The following is a 23,408-nucleotide window of genomic DNA, read 5'->3' as shown; positions in this document are numbered from 1 at the left end:
CCCCCCCAAAAAAAAAGAAGACAGATGTGTGGGTTACCTGTAGTTCAAATTCTAAGCTGAATACCCTTGAACATAATGTGACGTGACAACATGAGTGTATCTCCTTCTGCCCCGTAGAATCATTATATGGGTTAAATATTGTCTTCAAGACACTGGATGAATTTGTTTCCCACAAGTTTCCATCATGGGATGAAGCCAGAAACCTAAACCTGTTTTTTCTAAAGCTTTCTCATCTGTAGTAGAGATGACCATGCAGTCCACTTACTAGCTCTAGTTGTGAGCAACTGAGCAGTCTGCCAGCTTGCATGACCAGACCCTCTCCACTGTCCCAGAACGTTTATGTATTGGCCATAAAGTGGTTTTCCTCACACTCCAATGCACATGGCATCTGGCCACAGTAACTGAAAAGACTTCCCATCCTCCACTGCCTTGATTTTCGTTATACACACTTCTTTGGTGTGCCCAAAGGGCCTCAACAACTTCAAGAAGAATAGCCATTTATGGAGCCACCCTCAGGAAACAATGGTCTATGCTTTCACTTAACCTAATCATGTCCTCATTTTTTTTTGACCATTATTCTCATCTGCAAGTGGTACCTGTTGAGAAATGGAATTTTCTTCATCTAGAGACACTTATACGGCTGGGGATATAGCTCAGTTGGTAGTGCTTGCCTAGCATGCATAAGGCCCTGGGTTCAATCCCCAGCACCAAAAAAAAAAACTTGTACAAGTCTTCTAGTTCCACCTGTCAGTAACCAGTTGTGAATGCTACAAAGTAGGGAATTAGATTTAGTTGATCTCTATAGTCCCTCTGAATTTTTTTTTTGGGGGGGTACTAGAGATTGAACTCAGGGGCACTCGATCACTGACCCACATCCCCAACCCTATTTGTATTTTATTTAGACATGGGGTCTCACTGAGTTACTTAGTACCTCACTTTTGCTGAGGCTGGCTTTGAACTCAAGATCCTCCTGCCTTAGCCTCCCTAGCTGCTGGGATTACAGGAATGCACCCCTCTGAATTCTAAAGTTGAGATTTTATAAGCCACCTCTATACTTCCAACTGAACTTTCCGTTTATTTATCTGTGCTGCTTGAACGATAGATATAACCACTGAACCTCTAAATCAAACTGGGAGGTCAGGAAGGATGGATTCCCCTCCAGTTGGATACTAATGATTATATCAAAGCAGGGCCAGAGAAAGCAATTGTGAGAAGCAGCAGAAAATGGTACTCATGGAATTTGAGATTGAACTATCAGGGAAGCTCCTGTTGTACTTTTTGTTATTATTTTTTATGGCTGATGAGACCTGTCCATTGTAGTTTTTGGATAGACCCCAAGGGCAGCTGGGAGGCAATAGCACGGAGAGGAAATTAAGAAAAAGCATCAATGCTTTGGACAGTGGAGACCATAAGACAGGAAAGAGCCTAATGACCGGGAGGAAAAAAAGCCAAGTTAAAAACCATCATAGAAGATTTAAAGGTCAATATTTTTTTAGTAAAAGCAGATATTTTAGGATACATCTGATAACAGACACACAGGCCTCAAGGTTTCCTAAAGTGGATGCTGTATTTCATGGCTCCTGGTGTCTTCTTGGGACAAGAAGATACAGAACAACTCTAAATGTGTAATATGAAATGAAATGCATTCTGCTGTCATATATAACAAATTTAAAATTAAATAAATAATTTTTTTTAAAAGAGAAGAATTCAAAAGCTATCTGAAGAAATGATACATTTACCTGGGTACCATTTTCTCCAGTTTTTTAAGAAAAGAAGAAAGAAAGTATGTGTTCCTTTAAGTCAAAAATTTTACATCAATGACTGAAAAGGAAATGTGTGTGTTGAGTTTAGAATACGTTTCTTCCAACAACACATGGCCCATCTTGGAAAGGAGTTCCAGTTATCTGTAAGAGCAGTGGAAGACAAGACTGACTCTGAGGCAGAGGGAGAGCATTTAAGCAGTCTTTTGCAAATAACAACTGAAGACAGTCAGTGCCTTTCAGGATTGATTCATGCTGCAGCTTAAGGAAGACAATCAGTAGGACACCATTTCATCACTGCCTTTATGTCACACTGTATTACTAAGCACAGCCTCAGAACATACTGCTGTAATAGTCTTTACCTTCTCTTGGAGAGGATGAAATTCTAGGAACAGGTGTCACAAGGAAAAGGCTGCCAACCCCACAACCGAAAATACATATTTATTATAAAATAGTGTTTGCTTCATGATCAGAGTAGAAAAATAATACCATAAGCTACTACAAAGGTTCTGGAGCTCACTGTCCTTGAGAGATGGGGTAGGAGGCTTTTGCATCATTCCGGGAGCCCACCACCATGAAGCTCTCTGTGTGCATACAGGTCAGATGTGGCACAGCACATACAGGGAATATATTGCTCGGGTCCTCCTGGAAGCCCAAGGAGTCTAGATGGTCCACACAAGATGCTCTGGCCACAACGGTCAAAGAGGAGAACTTGAGGTCAGCAAGAGATTGTTGTGGGACGAACCAGGTTGGGGATAGCCTTGCCCCTCCCTAGAATGGAGTATAGAAGAGTCTCTGGGGCTGACAGTCCTGGTCTAGCCAATCATGCCCACTGGCCTTCTGTGAGCTGGATACCCAAATGTCAGTGCTGAGGAAAAGCCGTACAACCTTTCCAGGCCAGTGTGACCCCCGCTTCTCACAGGTGCAGGCAACAGTACCATAAGTATATTTGTGTGGTATCAGCCTCAGCTGCAGGCTGAAATTTTTGTACTTCAAATCCTGTCCATACTGATGGCAGAAAGAAAAAGAAAATGTTAAAAGACCAGTGAACAAGAACAGCTGGTCTGAACTGTTTCATATTCCAAGTCTCTTAGCCCTAAACAACTGGAAGAATTCCTAAGGGACCTTCCATCTACCAGAAGTGGGAGAGGCAGTCCCATGGAAACCCCCTTAAATATAGTCCTCTAGACCCCTCAAGCCTCCAAAGAACAAGGACTCCCTCCCTGGGGTAAGAAACCGGCCCTCAGCAGCAGTACCTGGAAAAAGCAGCTAGGGTAAGCACCTCAAGCAGCAGCTCTGAGCCACAGAAGAAGAGCAAGATGCCGTTCATGATGGCTTCCAGGCGGAGTACGTAGGTCTGTAGCAGCAGGTAATAGGAGGCCATCATGGCAGATGGGAAGGTCAAGGCCACACTAATGCCAAGTGGCATCTTTCGCTGGCAGAGGTTTCCCTTTGTACCTGTCAAACATAGCCCATGGAGTCACCTCCAAGTGGCCTACTTTCACTGGCCTCAAGGGAAAGGTGGGAAGGATATGAGGGACTGGCAAGCAGAGAAGTACTCTGAGGGGAGGTGCACGTTTACAAGTGAATCCCACTGTCCTAAAAAGCTTGGGGGAGTTACAGGTTTGGAGTCATTTACTCCAGGGGTCCTGCTTCCAGTCTGGCTCCCACACAAAGTACAATGGGATCTTCAGAAAAAGAAAAAAAAAAGTGTAATTATAAAAATGATATAATCATTGAAAAATTTTCAACTAATTCAAAAGTACTTTTAGAAAACATAAAAAGCATGCATTTTTATATATCAGAATGTATAAAAATGTCTGTTCCCCACACCCTCTTTAAAACTTGATATTGTAAATCTTTATTGTTGCCCGTCCAATGGGTGAAAAAAAGTGCTGCTTTATTGTTTCCATTTGCTTTTTATTATGTAATTTGGGCTGCTTTTCAAATTTACTGGTCCTCTGTAATTATTCTCACTTGAACTATTAGTGTCCCTTTTTAACATTATTTTCTTTTCTTTAGTGACTAATGTGAGCCTTTTTTCTCCTTTCCTGTATGTTTCAAGGACTTTTCCCTCAGCTTGTGCTTTCACACTGTTTCCGGGGATGAGACAGTCTAGTTAACAAGGGTTTTACTCTCTATTTCTGAGAATATAAAACTTGTGCAAAAGAGATTCTTATTCAGCCGGGTACAAAGGTATGTGCCTGTAATCCAGGAACTTGGGAGGCTGGGGCAGGAGGGCTGCAAGTTCAAGGCCAATCTGGGCAACCTAGTGAGACTCTGTCTCAAAATTAAAAATGGGACTGGGGATGTAGTTCAGTGGTAAAATGCTCCTGGGTTCAATCCTCAGTACTGCAAAAAGAATTAAAAAATAAAAAAGTCCTCATCCAGAGAAGTAGAGAGGATCATAGTGCTGTACAGGCACGCCTCGGCACCAGACCCGGTTTACAATTTAATCCATTCTCCCAAGCAAATCATTAAGAGAAAACAGGCATTCTCGCAGTAGTTAGGCAACTGCAAAGGAATTATCTAAGATATCATGCTACTGCCTGCCTTTACCCCTGCAGAGCAACAGATACATAAACCCTGACCCAAAATATAAAGCAGCAGCTTGAAGCTGGGGATATGGCTCAGTGGTAATGGCATGTGTGAGGCCCTGGGTTCCATCCTCAGCACTGGGGGGGGGGGGGGGGAATATATATATATATATACACACACACACACACACACACACAAACACACACACATATGTATGTGTAAATATATACACACACATACATACACTTGTAATATATAATACACACACACACATATTTATGTATACATATAAAGTGGCAGCTTGATGCTTCAGAGAGGGAGTAATGGAATATACCACCAGATCAAATCTGTAACAGTGAACCCAGGTTATGCACTTTGTCTTGTTAATCAAGTTACAGATACCAGCTTGCCTCATAAGGAATGGAAATATTCTCTGAACAACACTTACCAAAAAACAGTCGAATTACTTCAATTCCAAGATAAAGGAGGAGCATCACCACATCCAATACTAGGTTGGCTGTTGGATATGGCAGCAAAAGACCTGCCAATAAAAAGCCAGAGTCTACCAACAACATATAACACCCACAAGAATTGCCATATACTTGAGAACAAAGAGGACATAGTCTTAGCTTTCCATGAACTACTTAGGGAGATATGGGCATTATTACAGCCTCAGGAAATGTTATCTCATAGTGCGACTATGTCTATTAGAGGGAGGCAGGCTTTTACTTCTAAGTCTATGGGATCTCCACTTCAAAATGACTGCATATACAAGGATACAGAGGCCACTGCATAGTTTCTGAGGGTCACCAATGGGCTGAAACTGGGGTTCAGCAAAGAAAAGTGATAGTAAAGAGGCAGATGGAGAAACCTACGTTTCCCAAACTTCAGAAATTCTTGTTAAAGAGTTTCCAGGGCTGGGACTGTGGCTCAGCGGTAGCTACTTGCCTTGCATGTGTGAGGCTTTGATTCTCAGCACCAAGTATAAATAAATAAAATAAAGATCTGTCAACAACTAAGGGAAAAAAAAAAAAGAGTTTCCTAAAGAATCATTCTCAAAGAAGCCATCTGATGGAGAGACTTCAGCCTTGTAGTGAAGAGGAGATGCTGGGGGCAGAAAAGAACAAAAAGTAAGAAGGTTCTTCGTAGGAGTTTGCTCTGAGCTGAAGTGAGAAAAGGAAGCTGGGGCAGGGGTAGTCAAGCCCAGACTTACCTTTATACAGGAATATGAAGAGTTCTAGCAGGAAATAGGTAGCATAATACCACCCATTCAGGAAGAACAAGATTTCCAGGGGTGTTGAGGACAACCGGTTACCTGAAAAGACAAGCACAGAGAAGTGGGATGGGTGGAAGGAACAGCTGGAGCTCTGTTCCTTGTATGTTTCAATGTCTAACCTCAGAAAACATGAGGTCACAGCCAGTGAGGTGGGCTACTTAAAGGCACTTCCGATTGCTGATAATGAGATGGTGGGGGTGAAGGGTGTGGTGTTCATGAGCTTCCTCTCCTTCTTTCCCAGGAATTACTGTCAATCTCTGCTCTTTTGGCTTGCGAGGAGAAAGTCAAAAGTAACTCAGAGGTCATCATAGCTGCTAGGCACCTCAAAGATGTAACCTCGTCACTACTTGGGAGGAGAAATCAGGATGCAGAGACCAGCACTGGCCTGTTCCAAGCCAGGAGATTCGTAACTGAGCCATCCCAGAATAGGCCCAGGCAAGGATGTAGGGTTACGGTATATGAGACCTGCACCTGGAGACCTTCAGGCACTCAAGGTGGGCGGGGTTGCGAAACCCCACCTTGCAAAGGGAGGAGCGATGTCCCTAACACTTGCGAGTGGGAGGTTTAGGTCGAGCTCTGGAAAAGAAGGAGGGTAGCGGGGCTGGCGGGATACCGATGGGATCGGGACTAGAGACTCACACACCTCCAAAATCTCACCTCGCGGCGCCATCTTCAGTCCCCATGGAAACTGCGTACGCGGCAACAGCCGCTCCCAGAGCAGGGAGACGCAGCCGGAAGCAGGGGACGGAGCGGCCCGGCTTCTGGCCCCTCTGCCAACCTGCGGTACTCTATGGTTACCCGCGCGATCGCGGGTCCACTACGCATGCGCGGGAAGAATCCCCAGCAAATGGCGTTTGGTCGGGTGTCAGCGTCACCCTGAGCGAGAACAGTGGCAACTCTCGAAGCCTATTGTCCGCAATTCTTGGGGACAGAGGCAGGGCCAGCTTTGGACACTCCTTATCCTGGGTTACAGGACTTTGAGCATAAGAGGCCAGTTGCTGTAGTGTCACCAGAGGATTGACCCTGGTCCCACGATTCTCTTTTCTATCAGCGTGTGAAAAATGAGAAACGGTACGCGCGACAGTGCTGTACAGATGCGGGCCGGAGGTTAGACGGAGATTAGCCCTTTGTCAGTCAAGGCATTGCAGGCAGGTAACAGATGGCAAACTCAACTGGGTAATTGGAGAAGAGTGACTCACCTGGCTAGTTGAAGTGTGGGTGGGTCAGTCTTGTTACCTCTATAAGCTTAAGCAACTCCCTGAACCTGGAGAAAGTACTGTGTGTAGCGGGCCTCTCACCGGGCCTGGGAAGGCCTGGGAAGTTGGTGGATAAATGTCCTACCTTTATGCCTCCCAACTTCTGCACCCTGATCTCTGCTTGGGCCTTCCATTGGCAAAACTGCAGGCTAGAGGACAGGGGAAGCCCTACTGGGGATTGAACCTGGGAATACTCTACCCCCGAGCTACATCTTCAGCCTTCTTTTACTTTTTGAGACAAGTTTTCACTAAATTGCTGAGGCTGACCTTGAACTTGCAATTGTCCTGCCTCAGTCTCTCAAGTAGCTGAGAATTACAGGCATGTATGTGCTACTGCCTCAACTTCAACTACATTTTATTAAGGTCCCTCTAGCAAAGTGATAAATAAGGAGAAAAGGGGTTCAGATCTTCCACCCCCATCTCTACTACTTACTAGACAAAAGCTATTAGACAAATTCCTACTCTGAGCCTCAGATGGAAGGAAGATGGGCCAGTTACTTACTTTGTAAATAAAGTTTTAAATGGGGGCCATTTCCATACCCAACATTTACATATTAGGTATTATTTTTGCATTCTATGATGAAAAGTGACAAATAACATCTAACTCTTTAAGAAAAACATTGCTGATCCATGTCAGAGTATGCCACAATTCCATAAGTAACAAAAATGGACAGTGAGACCAAATCACAACACAGCAAACAACAGAAGCCTCAGCATGGCAGCCTGGATCATCTGTCCTCAAGTCTATGAATAACTCAGTGAGCCCAGATGGTGGCATGCACAATCAGTTTTGCCACAGCTGAGAAGCCCAGGGCCAAGGGCTCAACACATTTTTTTTTGTTTTGTTTTGTTTTTAGCAAGCAGCAAATCAGACTAAGCCCCTTCCTCTGGGGAAGGAGAAATTGAACAGTAGTCACATGGTTGCCTTGACCTACTGAACTATCTGTGTGCTCAGTATTAGGGCCTTTGAGGACCCTCAGTAAGAATGTACAGGGCTTCTGCGGGCCCATGGCAGACTGTTCCAATATCCAGTGGCCTTATTAAACTGATTATTCCTGATGGGTCATGCTAGATACATCTAGCTTTTTATGTACATAACACATTAACAGCATTTTTACTTCTTTTTCAATCCTTATACCTTCAATTTCTTTTTCTTGCCTTATTGCACTAGTTAAGACCTCCAATATAAAGTTGAGTAGAAGTGGTAATAATGGATATTATCTGAAATACTGTCTCCTTTCTTTCTTTTTTTTTTTTTTTTTTGTGTGTGTGTGAATGTTGGAGATCAAATTCTTAGATCAAATTCAAGGGGAAGTATTTAATATTTCATCATTAATATATAGATTTTTATAGATACTCAGAAGATTAATAAAGTCTCTTTTTAGTTTGCTTAAAGGCTTATAGCACATTTTATTAAGTGCTTTCTCTGTATCTATTGAGATGACCATATGATTTTTTTCCTTTTACTCAGCTAATATAATGGATTATTACATTGATTACTCCAGAGTATAACCAATCTTACTGTTCTGAAAACAAACCATTTGGTTATTAAATTGTGCAGGAAAGAGTTAAAATAGGCCAGGTGTAGTGATGCATACCTTAATCTTAGTAACTTGAGGCAGTAGGATCTCAAGTTGGAGGCCAACCTGGGCAAATTAGAGAAACCCTGTCTCAATTTTTTTTTTAAATTTATTTATTTATTCTAATTTGTTAAACATGACAGAAGAATGCATTTCTTTTTTGTTTTTTAATATTTATTTTTTAGTTATAGATGAACACAATATTTTTATGTGGTGCTGAGGATCGAACACAGTGCCTCATGCATGATAGGCAAACTCTCTACCCCTGAGCCACAACTCCAGCCCAGGAGAATGCACTTCAATTCATAGTACCCATATAGAGCACAATTTTTCATGTCTGTTGGTCACAAAATAGAGTCACACCATTATTCGTGTCTTCATACATGTACGCAGTGTAATGATGTCCTTCTCATTCCATCATCTTTCCTACCCCCTGCCTCTTCTCTTACCCTCCCTTACCTTTGCCCTATCTAAAGTTCCTCTATTCCTCCCATGTTCCCCCCACATCTCCATTATGGATCAGCATCCACATATCAGAGAAAACATTCAGCCTTTAGTTTTTTGGGATTGGCTTACTTAGCATAATATTCTCCAACTCCATCCATTTACCTCAAATGCCATGATTTTATTCTCTTTTAATACTGAGTAATATTCCATTGTGTATATATACCAGTTTCTTTATCCTTTCATCTACTGAAGGGCATCTAGGTTGCTTCCACAATTTAGCTATTGTGAATTATGCTGCTATAAACATTGATGTGGCTGCATCACTACAGTATGCTGTTTTTGAGTCCTTTGAGTATAAACTGAGGAGTGGGATAGCTGGGTCAAATGCTGGTTCCATTCCAAGTTTTCCAAGGAATCTCCATACTGCTTTTCATATTGTTTACACCAATTTATAGGCCAGCAATGTATGAGTGAGTGTTCCTTTTTTCCCCACATCCTCGCCAATACTTATTGTTGTTTGTATTTTTTTTTTTAGTTGTAGTTGGACATGATAGCTTTATTTTATTTATTTTTATTTGGTGCCTAGAATCGAACCCAGGGCCTCACACATGCTAGGCGAGTGCTGTACCGCTGAGCCACAACCCCAGTCTGTGTTGTTTGTGTTCTTAATAGCTGCCATTCTGACTGGAGTGAGATGAAATCTTAGTTTTGATTTACATTTCTCTAATTGCTAGAGATGTTGATTGATAGTATGTCATCTTTGTTGATTGATAGTATGTCATCTTCTGAGAAGTGTCTGTTCATTTCCTCCCATTTACTGATTGGGTTATTTGTGTTTTTTTGGTGTTAAGTTTTTTTGAGTTCTCTATATATCCTAGAGATTAGTGCTCTATCTGATGTGCATGTGGTAAAAATTTGCTCCCATTCTGTAGGCTCTCTATTCACTTCACTGATTGTTTCTTTTGCTGAGAAGCTTTTTAGTTTGAATCCATCCCATTTATTGATTCTTGATTTTATTTCTTGCACCATAGGAGTCTTATTAAGGAAGTTGGGACCTAATCCGATGTGATGAAGATTTGATCCTACTTTTTATTCTATTACTCTGGTTTAATTCCTAGATCCTTGATCCACTTTGGGTTGAGTTTTGTGCCTGGTGAAAGATGGGGGCTTAATTTCATTTTGCTGCATGTGGATTTCCAGTTTGCCCAGCACCATTTGTTGACAAGACTATCTCTTCTCCAGTATATATGTTTTTGGCGCCTCCGATCTCAAATTTTTAAAAAAGAGCTAGAGTGTAGCTCAGTGGAAAGCATTGGCCTAGTATTTGTGAGGCCCTGAGTTCAATTCTCAGTACCAAAAAAAAAAAAAAAAAAAAAAAAAGTTGTGACAATACTATCCTAGAAAGGCCTGTTGGCAAGGTTGGCTCTTGGCTGGCATTTGGGAACTTGGAGTTTGGAAGTGTTCCCAAGAATCCAAAGTGACCTCCTATGCCTAAACTGTTCAAAGAATGTGGCTTATAATGAAAATCTATTTTCCTTCAGGGAGTCTGGAATTTTGGTACATGGTAGGCAGAATGTACCTAGGTAATCAGCTCCTGATAAAAACCTTAGACACTAAATCTGTGAGTTTCCCTGTAGACAACATTTCATGTGCATTGTGGGAACTCTTTGCTGAAGGATTGAGCAGGACTGTGATTCTGCTGGGAGAGGACCTTGGAAATACATTCCTGCTCTCCTTGGACTGCAGCCCGCGCATGTTTCTCCTCTGCTGATTCTGCTTTCTTCTTCCCCTATAATAAGTCACAGCATGAGTACAACTGCATGCCAAGTCCTGTGAGTCCTCCTAGCAGTGCATGAACCTCCCTGTGGCCTCAGAGGCTCCCGGTACAGATAGATTATCTTTCGTATATCACTGGACTTCATTTGTTAATATTTTTTTCAAGTTTTTACATATGTTCATGAGAGATTAGTCTGTAATTTTACTTTCTTGCCAGAACCATGTCAAGTTGTGGATCAAGGTTAAGTTAGCTTCATAAAATGAAGAAAAAGCTTGTCTTCTCTTTTTAATTCCTGGAAAAGATTATAAGTATTATTTCTTATTTAAATATTTGGAGGAATTTATTGATGAAGCCATGTAAACCTGGAATTTGTGTGAGTGTGCACAAATTCAAAATAATCAAATCCTGCCAGGCGTGATGGCACATACCTGTAATCCCAGAGATTCTGGAGGCTGAGACAGGAAGATCTGAGTCCAAAGCCAGCCTCAGCCAGCCTCAGCAAAGGGAAGGCACTAAGCAACTCAGTGAGACCCTGTCTCTAAATAAAATATGAAAAAAAAGGGCTGGGGATGTGACCCAGTGGTCGAGTGCCCCTGAGTTCAATCCCTGGTACCAAAAAACAAAACAAAAAACAATAAATAAAATACAAAATAGGGGTGGGGATGTGGTTCAGTGCTTGAGTGCCCCTGAGTTCAATCCCCGGTACCTCCCTCCACCCTGGACAAATCCCTTTAATATATGTAAAATCACTAATATTTTCTTCTTTTTTTCTTTGTATTGGAGATTTAACCCAGAGGTGCTTTACCATAGAGCTACATTCCCAGCCCTCTTTTATTTTCTGTTTTGAGGTAGAGTCTTACTAAGTTGCCTGGGCTGACCTGGAACTTGCCATCCAACCACGTCAGCCTCCTGAGTCACGGGCATTATAGCCATGGGCCACTGCACCAGGCTTTCTTCTTTATTTTCTGATAAAAACTGCATCACAGACATTTTGATTTAGGTTGCGTTTTAATTATCATTCAGTTCAAAGTATTTTATGATTTCCCTTATGGTTTGTTATTTGTCCTATGGATTATTTAAGGGGTATTGTTTCATTTCTAAATGTTTAGTGGTTTCCTAGTGTGGCACTCCCTTGCCTTCAGCTGGGTATTCATCTTTGAGCACCTTAGGTGGGATAATAAATAGACTGGGCATTTCCGCCTTTCAGTGCCTGCAGTGTTGCACTTGGTCAGTAGAGGGCACTGGAGGGACAGTGCAGGAAGATGAGGGCTTGCTTCCTGGCTTCACTGTGCTCTGGTTAGCTTTCCATCAGGAGTGCATGTGTTGGGGGACATCTGGTGGTGCTCTGCTCCTCTTCATGCCACAGGCAGGCGCTGGGAAAACTTGCGGACTTGGGCGAGGCTCGGTGCTTACCTTGCTAGGGTCCTCCTGTCAAGGTTGCTGCATACTCCAGGCCTTGCATCTAGGACTAACCTCTGTGCACCTGCCCCACTGTCTTGGCTTACCTATGCCCTGGATGGTTTTAAAACCCAAAGCCCTCCAGGAATGGATGCCTTGCCCCACAGCAGTGTCCCACCTCCCTCTGTACGTCTGCTCCCCTCAGAGTTGACTCCGCATGCGCTTTGTGGACTGCAGGACTCCAGCTCCTTGGGAATCTGCACAATGGCCTCCGCTCACTGGGTCTAGGAGGGGTGTTTCTCATGCCTCCCAACATGGGTGCTGTGTGCTCTGGGCCTTGTTCCTGCAGGCGATGTCCCTATGCTACCTGCACAACTGCCCACTCGCCTCGGTTGCTGTGTCCTGGAGCAGGGGCTGTATCTTGCCAGGCAACTGTAAATCAGCTCTGGCAGCAAACCAGTGGCAAACCAATGACTTTTCTCTAACACTCAGTGGACTACAGTGTGGTCTGAATGCAGCCTGGGAAAGGGGACTCTGTCAAGTCAGATATTTTTATTTGATTTAGTTGTGGATGGACACAATATGTTTATTTTATTTGTTTTTATGTGATGCTAAGGATTGAACCCAGCCCCTCATTCATGCTAAGCAAGTGCTCTCCCACTGAGCCACAGCCCCAGCCCCCTCCTTGGCTGTTCTTCTCTTCACGTCTTTATAGTTCTTCTATCATCATTTAATAATTCCTCCTCTCCCCTGTACTGCGGACTGAACCCAGAGACACTCCACTACTGAGCCACATCCCCTATGGCCTGACCAAAGAAGCAAAATTACCTTTTCAAACAAATTCAATCACATTTAAGTCCTTGCTCAAACCTTCCAGAAGTTTTCACCACCCTCAGAATAAAACCCAAAGTCTTTTCTCGTTCTTCTTCTTCTTCTTCTTCTTCTTCTTCTTCTTCTTCTTCTTCTTCTTCTTCTTCTCTGGTACTGAGGATTGAACCCAGGTTTGTTCTACCACTGTGCTACACCCCTAGCCCTTTTTATTTTTTATTTGAGTCAGGGTCTAAGTTGCCAAGACTGACCTTGAATTTGCAATCCTCCTGTCTCAGCCTCCTGAGTGGCTTGAATTATAGGCGTGTACCCCTTTGCCTGGCTATTGCTTAATAATTCTTCATTAAACTTACCATGTGAGGTTGGGGTGTAGCTTAGTAGTAGAGTGTTTGTCTAGTATATCTGAGGCCCTGGGTTCAATCCCTAGCAAACAAACAAACAAACAAAAACCTTTCCATGTTTCAATTACTGTGTGGTTTCTGTATCCTGATCTGGCCCAGACCAAATATCTACCTATCTTACTGATTTCTAACTCAGCTCCATTATTGTCAAATAATAATAATAATAATTCGTATTCTTCTTCTTCTCTTCCTCCTCCTCCTCCTCTTCCTCCTCCTCCTCCTTTCTTCTTTCTTTTTTCTTCTTCTTTCTTCTTTCTTCTTCTTTTTTTGGTACCAGGGATTGAACCTGGGGTCACTTAACCACTGAGTCACATCCTGGAGTTTTTCTCTTTTGAGACAGGCTCTTGCTAAGTTGTTTAGGACCTCACTAAATTGCTGAGGCTGGCTTTGAACTCACAGTACTCCTGTCAACTTCCTGAGCCACTGAGATTACAGGAATATGCCATGGCACTTAGCAAAGAAAATTCTCTTTATTCTTTAAATTTATTTAAATTTGTTCTTTTAAATTTGTTGAGAATTGTTTTATGGCCCAGCATATCTTGCTTATTGGTAAATATTCTTTGTATTTGAAAAATTATCATTCTGTATTTAGATATTGTAAGTGAATTAATTGAAAAAAACAGAAAAATTAAAAATAATCTTCATTTGGGTGCAGTGGCCTACACCTGTATTGTCAACTGCTTGGGAGGCTGAGCCTGTAGCATTGGTTGAGCCCAGAAGTTGGAGACCAGCCTGGGCAACATAGGGAAACCTCATCTCAAGAAAGGATGGAAGGGGCTAGGGATGTGGCTCAAGCGGTAGCGCGCTCGCCTGGCATGCGTGCTGCCTGGGTTCTATCCTCAGCACCACATACAAAGATGTTGTGTCCGCTGAAAACTAAAAAACATAAATATTGGGGCTGGGGATGTGGCTCAAGCGGTAGTGCGCTCGCCTGGCATGCGTGCGGCCCGGGTTCGATCCTCAGCACCACATACAAACAAAGATGTTGTGTCCGCCGAGAACTAAAAAATAAATATTAAAAATTCTCTCTCTCCTCTCTCAATCTCTCTTTAAAAAAAATAAAAAACATAAATAAAAGTTCTCTCTCTCTCTCTCTCTCAAAAAAAAATTATAAAGACCTCTGTTAAAAAAAAAGGAAGGAAGGAGGGATGGAAGGAAGGAAAGATCTTTATGTTTATTTACTCAGATACTCAATATTTCTGTTGTGCTTCATTCCTTTCTGAGGATCCAAGTTTCCATCTTTTCATTTCCCCTCACGCCAAAGAAAATCTTTAGGGTTTCTTATATTACAGGACTGTTGGCAGTATGGGGCCTCAGAAAATTATACTCCAAAATGAAGGCCTTTGAAGCAAAGTTTCTCTCGTTTTTTTTTTTTTTTTTTTTTTTTTTTTTTGCCTGCCTGTCTTTTGCTCCTTATTGTCTCCCAAGGCAAGCCCTAGAAATTAGAACTCTGTTCTCCAAGACAGATCACATAACCCAGAGCCCCCTTTCCCCAAAGCCTGCCATAAAGCCTAAAAATATTCTTCTAACTCTCCTTAAGCCCCATAGTCTTTCCTTATAATACTGTCCATAAAGAAATCAAGAGCCTCATTCTAGAGAGACCTTGCCTCACACCCAAGAGGAGGAAATGCTAGAACCCGGGGCTGAGAGCATCTTAGCAGACAGGCCTGCTGGGTGCCCACACCAGCTGTTTCCATCAGCTCAGACCCTTCTTGTGCAGACACATTTGTACCAAGCTGTCCCTCTTCATTGCACGTAAGCATGAACATGGATGGTTCCTTCTTGTCCTTTGGGTCTTCCATCTGAAGTATTATCTCATATAAAACTAAGGTCAAATAAATGTGTTAGCTTTCCTCTTGTCCACCTGTTTTTTTGTTACAGGGGTGCAGTCCATGACCTGGCGTGATGGGCAGGAAAGGGATCACCCCTTTTCCATCCCTACACCATCCAGTGCTCTTAGTTTTTTTGTATATGACAACATCTTATTTCAGCTTCCTTCTTGAAATTTTGTGGGTTTTTTTGTTTTTGTTTGTTTTGCAGTACTGATGATTTAATCTAGGACCTTGTGCATGCTGAAGTCAATTTTTGGTGAATATAGAATTCTGAGTGAATCTTTTACCTTTAACATTTTAGAGTTATTCTAAAATACTCTTTTCCGGCCTGTGATTTCTAGTGAGAAGTCAACTAAAAGCTATTCCTCTGTGTGCAGTTTGTGGTTTTTCTCATGCTGCTTTCAAGATTACAGGTGTGTGCCACCACACCTTGGGCAAGGTGTGGTGGCACACACCTGTAATCCCAGGCACTCAGGAAGCTGAGGCAGGAAGATTGCAAGTTCAAGGCCAGCCTCCCAACTAAGAGAGGTCCTAAGCAACTTATGAGACTCTGTATCAAAATGAAAAATAAAAAGGGCCAAGAATGTATGTAACTCATTGGTTAAGTGCCCCTTGGTTCAATCCCAGTACCAGAAAAAAAAAATTTTGTTCTTGGGGTTTAGGCTTAGTAGTTAGAACATGTGCTTAATATATTTGAGGCCCTGGGTTTGGATCCCCAGCACCAAAAACAAACAAATAGATTTGGTTTCCATCTCTAGTTTTTAATACTTTGACAATGATATGCCCAGATATACCTTTGTGTGTGTGTGTGTGTGTGTGTGTGTGTGTTTCAAGTTGTGTTTACTGAATATCTCAAATCTGTAAATTTCTTTCACCAGATTTGTGAAATATTTAGCTATTATTTTTTTAAATTTTTTTCCTTTTTTATTGATTTTATTTTTTAAAATACACAACAGCAGAATGCATTACAATTCCTATTACTCATATAGAGCACAATTTTTCATATCTTTGTATATAAAGTATGTTCACGCCAATTCATGTCTTTATACATGTACTTTGTGGTTTTTTTGCATTACAATTCTTATTGCACATATATACCACAATTTTTCATATTTCTGTTTGTATATAAAGTAGGTTGACTCCCAATTTGTGTCTTCATACATGTACTTTGGATAATGATGTAAATATTTTTTCTGCTCATCTTTCCCTCTGCCTCCTGGGGCCCCAGTGACTGTGTGTTAAGCTCTCTGATGTTATCTAACCAGGCCCTGAGGCAGGTGCTGTTTTCCTTTATTCTTCTGTTTGGATAGTTTCTGTTGTCTGCCTTCCTCTAGTTCATTGATCATTATTGTATTTCCTCTTAAAATCTGTTTTTTCAGAAAATAATTCATTTCATGGTTGAGGTTTCCTGTCTTTAGTCACTAAAAACATATTTTTACAGAAGTTTTGATATCCTTGTCAGTTCCAATATCTGAGATAGTGGCAGATTTGAGTGTTAAATTGCAGGGACTCTGGTTTCTGTTATTTTTCTCCAAGTTTCATGGGGTAGTTACCTTGGGTGGGTAGCACTGCAAACCAGGCTTAGAGCTCCTGTTTCATTATTGTTATTGTTTTCCTTTTGCAATGCTGGGAATTGCAGACGCTCTACCATTGAGCTACACACTGAGCCTACATTGCTTTTCCTTAAAGGGGTTACTTTGAGTGCGAATTGTGTATGTGTAATTCAGAGCTTTGAAAATGACTTAAGTAGGCAAAATCTGGGAATTTCCCTGTCTGGCTCTTTCCTTCCCTGGATTCCCATATTTCCTGACTTCTGGGGCCTAACTCGGGGCTCCTTTTCTGTGGTCTTCTACCAGCATGCCCTCCACAATGCGCTGTTGCCTGGTGTTCAAAGTAGACAGCTGAATGGTCCTCGGTTCTTGGGTGTTAATGCCTGAGATTTGGGCACTACCTGGGTGCAGGACAGAATCACAGTGAGACACAGAGCACTTAAAGCAGGTTTATTGCAAAGGGAAGGTACACACGGGAGTCCGAGGTAGCAAGTCCGCAAGAGGCTGACTGTGCAGGAATGGTTGGACTTGGGGGCTTTTATTGGAAGGGTGTGATCTCCAAGAGGTCCAAAACTTTGGCGCGACAGTTCGTCACTCCTTTTCCAGTGCTGGTGCAGTTGTTGCCCATGCCTATGCCTGTGTCTGTACCCTTGGCTCCTTTTGCCCTTTCTGGTTTGGTGCCACCCAGGAAAGCCCTTATTGCCCTCAGCTGACCTTGGTGCTGCCAGTCATAGCTTGTGCTACCTTGAAAACAGGATGTGTGCCCTGCGAAAGAGGATCCATGCCAATTTGCTGGCTGCAGGTCCAGGATGATGGGTTTTGGGTTACTTGCCCACCCACCCAGATGGATCTCCTCCATAGCCCCACCCAACACAATAGAAGGCGGGGTTCCTGTGCTTAAAGGTTACCTCCTTGCAAAATGGGGTGGGTCAATGCACAATGGGTACTGAGTCCTCTGCGTCAGGGGACCTTTTACAGTCATCCTCCTTTCTCCCGGTTCCTGCCCATTCCTCGCTGTCGCATGCTAACAGCTTTGCCTGACGCCAAGGTACCAGAGTAAACATAAGAAAGGTTTCCAGCATCATTCCCCCCACCCCATCACCTGGGCAGTGCACGTCATGACAAGGTTGGAGGGAAAGGTTGGTGTGAAAACCCAGTCCCCACGTTCATGCGCCACTGTAAAGACATCAGCTTCCTCTTGTGTGAAAGGGCTCCCTGGTGACTGCCTTCTCTTCATTTTGTGGTGTCTTCTAGTAGCTGCCTTTTGTGTCCTGCCCAGATTTCATAGCTGTAAGTGAAGCAGCCCCTTCCTAGGATCTAATGAGCCGTCACTGGACACAGAGTCCCAGAGGGTAGTTCAAATGGTCTTTCCTCCATATTTTCCTATATTTTCTGGAGCATCCCTCCCTAGATAACTCCTTGCCTGCTTTTTCCAACATTTGGATCTTGTTTCTATTTTCTATCTTTTCTCTGGTTTTATATAATATGATCCTATCACTTAGCATGTTAGTAATTTTCTTTAGATGCAGAAATTATGTATTAAAAAACTCAGCTTTTCTAGTTTGTTTTTCTTCCACCATTTCCGTTACTAGACACATAGAAGGGAAGCTGGTCATCTTAATCCAACCAGAGACTATATGATGTGGGACTATAGTGAGAGATTCTCTTTTCCTTTTCCTCCCCCCTCCCCACTCCCCAGTACTGGAGATTGAACCCAGGGGACTCTACCACTGAGCTACATCCCCAGCACCCCCCACTTTCAAAAAAGAATATATATATTTTAGTTGTTGATATACCTTTATTTTATTAATTTATTTATGTGGAGTGCTGAGGATTGAACCCAGTGCCTCACACATGTGAGGCAAGAGCTCTACCACTGAGCCACAACCCCAGCCCACATCCCCAGCCCTTTTTATTTTTTGTTGTGAGATACGGTCTAAGTTGCCCAGGATGGCCTTAAACTTGTCATCCCCACTACCTGTCCTCCCAAGTCTCTGGGACTACAAGCATGCACCACCATGCCCTGCTTTAGCACTGTACTTTTGATGAATCTTAGCCTGTCTGTTTAATTGTGTTTCTAGTGAGGAGCTCCTTTGAGCCCTCAGATGACAGCCCTGTAGATGCACCCTGGCCCTAGTGGGCTCTTAATACTAATCAGCAGCACATCAGTCAAAATTTCTCTGCTTTTCAGAGTTTGAGGCTTAGTTTGTTATAGCTTCTACCTCATATTTTTGGTAAATATCTCAAGCCAAAAGTTTGTTGTGATTTTAAGGCTCCTCAAGTCCCCAGTTTTGCTCCTCCAGTGTTATGAGACTGCTCAGTGCCACTGGCTTCTCTGGTCATGGGCTTCTACCCTCCAGGCAGTGCTTGGATTGTTAGCCTCTTGCTCAAATCCAGAATCAGCAAATGCCCCAGGAAAAAGCATGTTGCAATGCTTAGCTCGCTTCTCTATGATTATCTCTACTCTAGAATTTTGGGCCCTCTGGTTCTCCTTCCTTCAGCAGCTGAGACTTTTAAAATTTTATTTGGTTTTGCTAGTTTGTGACTAGAGATTGGTTAGCTAGAAGCAATTTCATCCTACTAAAAGTGGAACTCTGTAAGCACTTTTGAAGTGCTCATTTCCTTCCTCTGTACTTGGAACATCAATGCTCCTTAGGAGTTCATTTATATCATATTATAAAACATTGCTGGGCTGGGGATGTGGCTCAAGCGGTAGCGCGCTCGCCCGGCATGCGTGCGGCCCGGGTTCGATCCTCAGCACCACATACCAACAAAGATGTTGTGTCCGCCGAGAACTAAAAAAATAAATAAATAAATATTAAAAAAAATTCTCTCTCTCTCTCTCTCTCTCTCTCTCTCTCTCTCTCTCTCACCTCTCTCACTCTCTCTTAAAAAAAAAAAAAACATTGCTGCTGCTAAGAGAATAAGAGGGGAAATGAAACGTTTCCTCTATAGTCACAACATTGTGTGTGTGTGTGTGTGTGTGTGTGTGGTGCTGGGGTTGAACCCAGGGTCTTGTAACGCAAGGCAAGTTACCAGCTGAGCTCTGTCCCCAGCCCTACAGCGCTTCACTTCTGACACACAGTGTGTGGGCTTTGCCTACCCACTACTTCTTGGACACCAGCTGAGTGCCTGCAATTCCATCCGGCACTACCTGGAGTCAGCTTGAGAGACCACAGGACTGCCTCTGCTCCAGATGCCAATCCCAAGTCCCTGCCTCTGCACCTCTGACCCAACGGCTATAAATCAATACTCAAGGATCCTTGAGTTCAGTGATTATTTGTTAGGATAACTTACAGAATTGTCTACACAAACTAATGCACTGCCTTGAAGGAAACAGGAAAATAACTTATTCTAAGCCAAATATGAGTGACCTGTGCCCCAGATGCCCTGAATGAGGGTTCCAAGGAAAAGAAGTTGTAATCACGTTTATAGGTAGAGAACAAAGATAATTGTAAATCAATACATTCAGGGAACACATGGATTACATGGGTGGGCAAGGTAAAGTGGGAAAATTTTGGCCACTGCACTGAGATGGTATCTTACTGCATTCTTGGGGAGAAGATCAGTCAAATGAGGGTCTGTTTTTTGTCAAGCTGTGCATAGTTAACAAGACCAAACACGCATCCCAGAAAGCTTACCTAATAGTCATAAGAATGTTAGGTAAGATACAAAAGTTAGAAGCAATGACTTGTTTTGAAAGGCCCCAAATGGCCCTTATTTCATAAGCCTCCCTGTGCTTATCTGTTGTTTTTTTCCTCCATTTGAGGAGTTGTCCAGCTGGTACTTGTTTGAAAAATTCTATTGTAATGTGGTTTTTGCTTTTGTGTGCTGAGGATGGAACTCAGGGCCTCACACATGCTAGGCAAGTGCTTTACCACTGAGCCACATTCCCAGAAACTTAATTTCACAGAACTCAGACAAATAGTTTATTACTAGATTGCTGATATATGATAAAGGATACAACTCAGGAGCAGCCAGATGGAAGAGATGCCCAGGGCAAGGTGTGGAAAACAGTCAAAGGCTTTTCGTGCCCTCTCCAGCTGGGGGTGCTACACTCCTAGTACCTGGATGTGTTCACCAGTCTGGAAGCTCTCTGAGCCCTGTCCTTTGGAGTTTCCACAGAGGTTCCGATACTTGTGCACAATTCACTCAATCTTTGGCTTTGGTGATTAACTCAATCTCTAGGTCCCTTCCCTCCCCAGAGGTTGGGGTGGGGATTGAAAGTTCCAACCCTATGACCACATGGTTGGCACTCTGGCACCCAGCCCACATAGGGGCAATCCAAGAGTCCCCGCCACCATCATCATCAACATACAAGACACTTGCCACTTTAGAAATTCCAAGGAGTTTAGGAACTATGTGACAGGAATCCAGGCAGAGAACAAATTTTAAAAATTATGTCCCCAGAGTTATTGGCGGGTGGTTTCTTCTGCTCTCCTTCAGAAGAGTCTGATAAAGGCACCACTGCCCTGGGAACAAGGCTCTTGATTGGGACATCTTGCTGGAGAAGAAGGGAGACACAGTACTGACCAAGAGTGTCAAGCTGGCTCCCAGGACAAAGGAGATAGCTAGTTTTATTCAGGTGAAAGGATCTTTGCAAGGGGACTAAGGTTTAGGAATGCTAATTGAGTTTAGGTATACTTCATAGTTTTTTCCCCCTGCACTTTATTTATTTATTTATTTATAAATATTTATTTATTTTTTTTTTAGTTCTGGGCGGACACAACATCTTTGTTTGTATGTGGTGCTGAGGATCGAACCTGGGCTGCACACATGCCAGGCGAGCGCGCTACCGCTTGAGCCACATCTCCAGCCCTTCCCCTGCACTTTAACTTTGCAGGACGCGTAGTTAGCCAGTCATTCTGGCGCCAAATATTGCATATCTCCTCTCATGTCGAAGTTGCGTCCTGTATAAACATCTCTGTCTTGTGCTAAGGAAGAGTTGCAGCAGCAAGAGAACAGTTAAGAGAACACACAGAGGGAGAGTAAAAGAAAACACAAATCATGGCAAGTAACAGGTTAAGGGAACCTGCTGTTTTAGCAGTTTTATCCTTTTTTTTTTTTTTTTTTCTTTGTCCTTCAAGAATTATGAGGAGGGCTTCCAGGTTCTAATGAGATATCTATTTTTTTTTTTGTTTTGTTTTTTAGTTTTGTTTTTTGAGGCCAATACGACTGAGAGTGGGTAAGTTGGAAAGGGCGTGTATCATGCTCTTCATAGTTTACAAGCCATGAGTCAAGGCCTAGGAGCGCATTTGCCCTTTGTCTATGATAATCCCTGTCTCATTCCTTTCTCAAAGATTTTACTCCCTTAAAGGGTACTGCTTTTTTTGGGGTCTCTGGCTGTCCCAACAGTGTAAGCAAACAAAAAAGTGAAATGTTTTTATCACCTATTCCCCATAATCACAAATGTGCATAAAATGCATATGCATATTGTCAAAGATTTGAAATAAGTGATTGATACAGGATGATAGCAATTTTTTCTGTGTAAAAACGTTTCTGCAATATTATTACATTGTCTGTTGAAAGTTGTCAGGTTACAAGGCAATGACCAGAAGGCTTGTTGTTCCTGAAGGTGAACTAAGGACTCCCAAGAATGTGTTGTGGGTCAAGGAGGAGGGAAGCTGGCCACCTTCCTTATCTCCAGTCTTTAGGAGGAGATCAAAGCAGGACAGCCTTGTTTGTGAAGTCAAGCCATGTACTCAAAACATGTGAAGGAACCCTCTGTGCCCTCGGCATGCCATCTATCCCGCAGGTGCTTCCTCCTGCTTGTGGGTGGGTGCGGTTCTCCTTATATCCTGACCCGCCACAGCCCACGAGTGTGTCCGTAATAAAATATCCAAACCCTCTCTGTTGAGTCCTCCAAGTTATTTCTCTGGAATCAGTATAACAGCATGCTGGGGGCTTTTCAAACCTGGTGTTGAACAGAGGTATGTAAGGTCTAGGGATCTAAAGTTTAGGTCTCAGGGTAGAGCACTCGCCTGCATGAGCAAGCCCTGGGCTCCATCCTAGAACTGCAATTTAAAAACAAAGTTATGAATAAATATAGATTATGAAGGAGAAGTGGCGGAACCAGGGCCTCACACATGGGAGGCAAGTGCTCTACCATTAAGCTATACCCCAGTCCTATAAAATTATTTATTAAGAAAGGATCTTGGGGCTGTGGCTCAGCGGTAGAGCACTCGTCTAGCATGTGCAAGGCCCTGGGTTCGATCCTCAGTACCACATAAATAAATAAAATAAAGGTATTATGTTCAACTACTTCTAAAAAATAAAATTAAAAAAAAAAGGATCTTATGGGATGGGGTTGTAGCTCAGTGGTAGAGCGCTTGTCTCGCATGTGTGAGGCACTGGGTTCAATCCTCAGCACCACATAAAAATAAATGAAATAAGGATATTGTGTCCATCTACAACTAAAAAAATATTTAGAAAAAAAAAGAAAAGATCTTATGGGGCTGGGGATATAGCTCAGTTGGTAGAGTGCTTGCCTCACATGACAAGGCCCTGGGTTCAATCCCCAGCACCACCAAAAAAAAAAAAGGATCTCATGGGCTGGGGTTGTGGCTCAGTGGTACAGCTCTTGCCTAGCATGTGTGAGGCACTGAGTTCAATTCTCAGCACTGCATAAAAATAAATGGATAAAATAAAGGTTCATCAATGTCTTTTTTTTTTAAAAAAAAAAAAGAAATAATTAGTTGCTAAGATAGAGGCTGGCCTGTACCTTGTGATCCTCCAACTTCAACCTCCCAAGTAAACTGGGATTTC

The 23,408-nt window shown here is 42.7% G+C and overlaps 2 protein-coding genes across 4 annotated transcripts in view; both read right to left on the bottom strand.

The window, feature by feature from the left end:
- Positions 1-23,408, bottom strand: part of CD5 (CD5 molecule) — a 244,353-nt gene that overhangs the window by 20,663 nt on the left and 200,282 nt on the right. The window lies entirely within an intron of this gene.
- TMEM216 (transmembrane protein 216) lies at positions 1,552-7,030 on the bottom strand. 3 transcript variants are annotated; one of them, XM_081311856.1, is made up of 5 exons: positions 6,218-7,030; positions 5,512-5,613; positions 4,747-4,839; positions 3,017-3,218; positions 1,552-2,768 (listed from the first exon to the last, which is right to left on the bottom strand). In XM_081311856.1, the coding sequence occupies exons 3-5, from the start codon at positions 4,790-4,792 to the stop codon at positions 2,753-2,755; spliced, it is 264 nt and encodes an 87-aa protein (XP_081167982.1). In that variant the 5' UTR covers positions 4,793-4,839; positions 5,512-5,613; positions 6,218-7,030; the 3' UTR covers positions 1,552-2,752. The 3 variants fall into 3 exon arrangements, with proteins under 3 accessions (XP_081167982.1, XP_081167981.1, XP_081167983.1); XM_081311855.1 differs by having other exon boundaries at positions 6,232-6,334; XM_081311857.1 differs by lacking the exon at positions 6,218-7,030 and adding an exon at positions 5,694-5,712.

The sequence above is a fragment of the Spermophilus citellus genome, assembly GCF_964194105.1.
Source record: "Spermophilus citellus genome assembly, chromosome: 2".
NCBI classification, from domain to species: Eukaryota; Metazoa; Chordata; class Mammalia; order Rodentia; family Sciuridae; genus Spermophilus; species Spermophilus citellus.
This window is presented reverse-complemented; position numbering and strand designations above follow the sequence as displayed.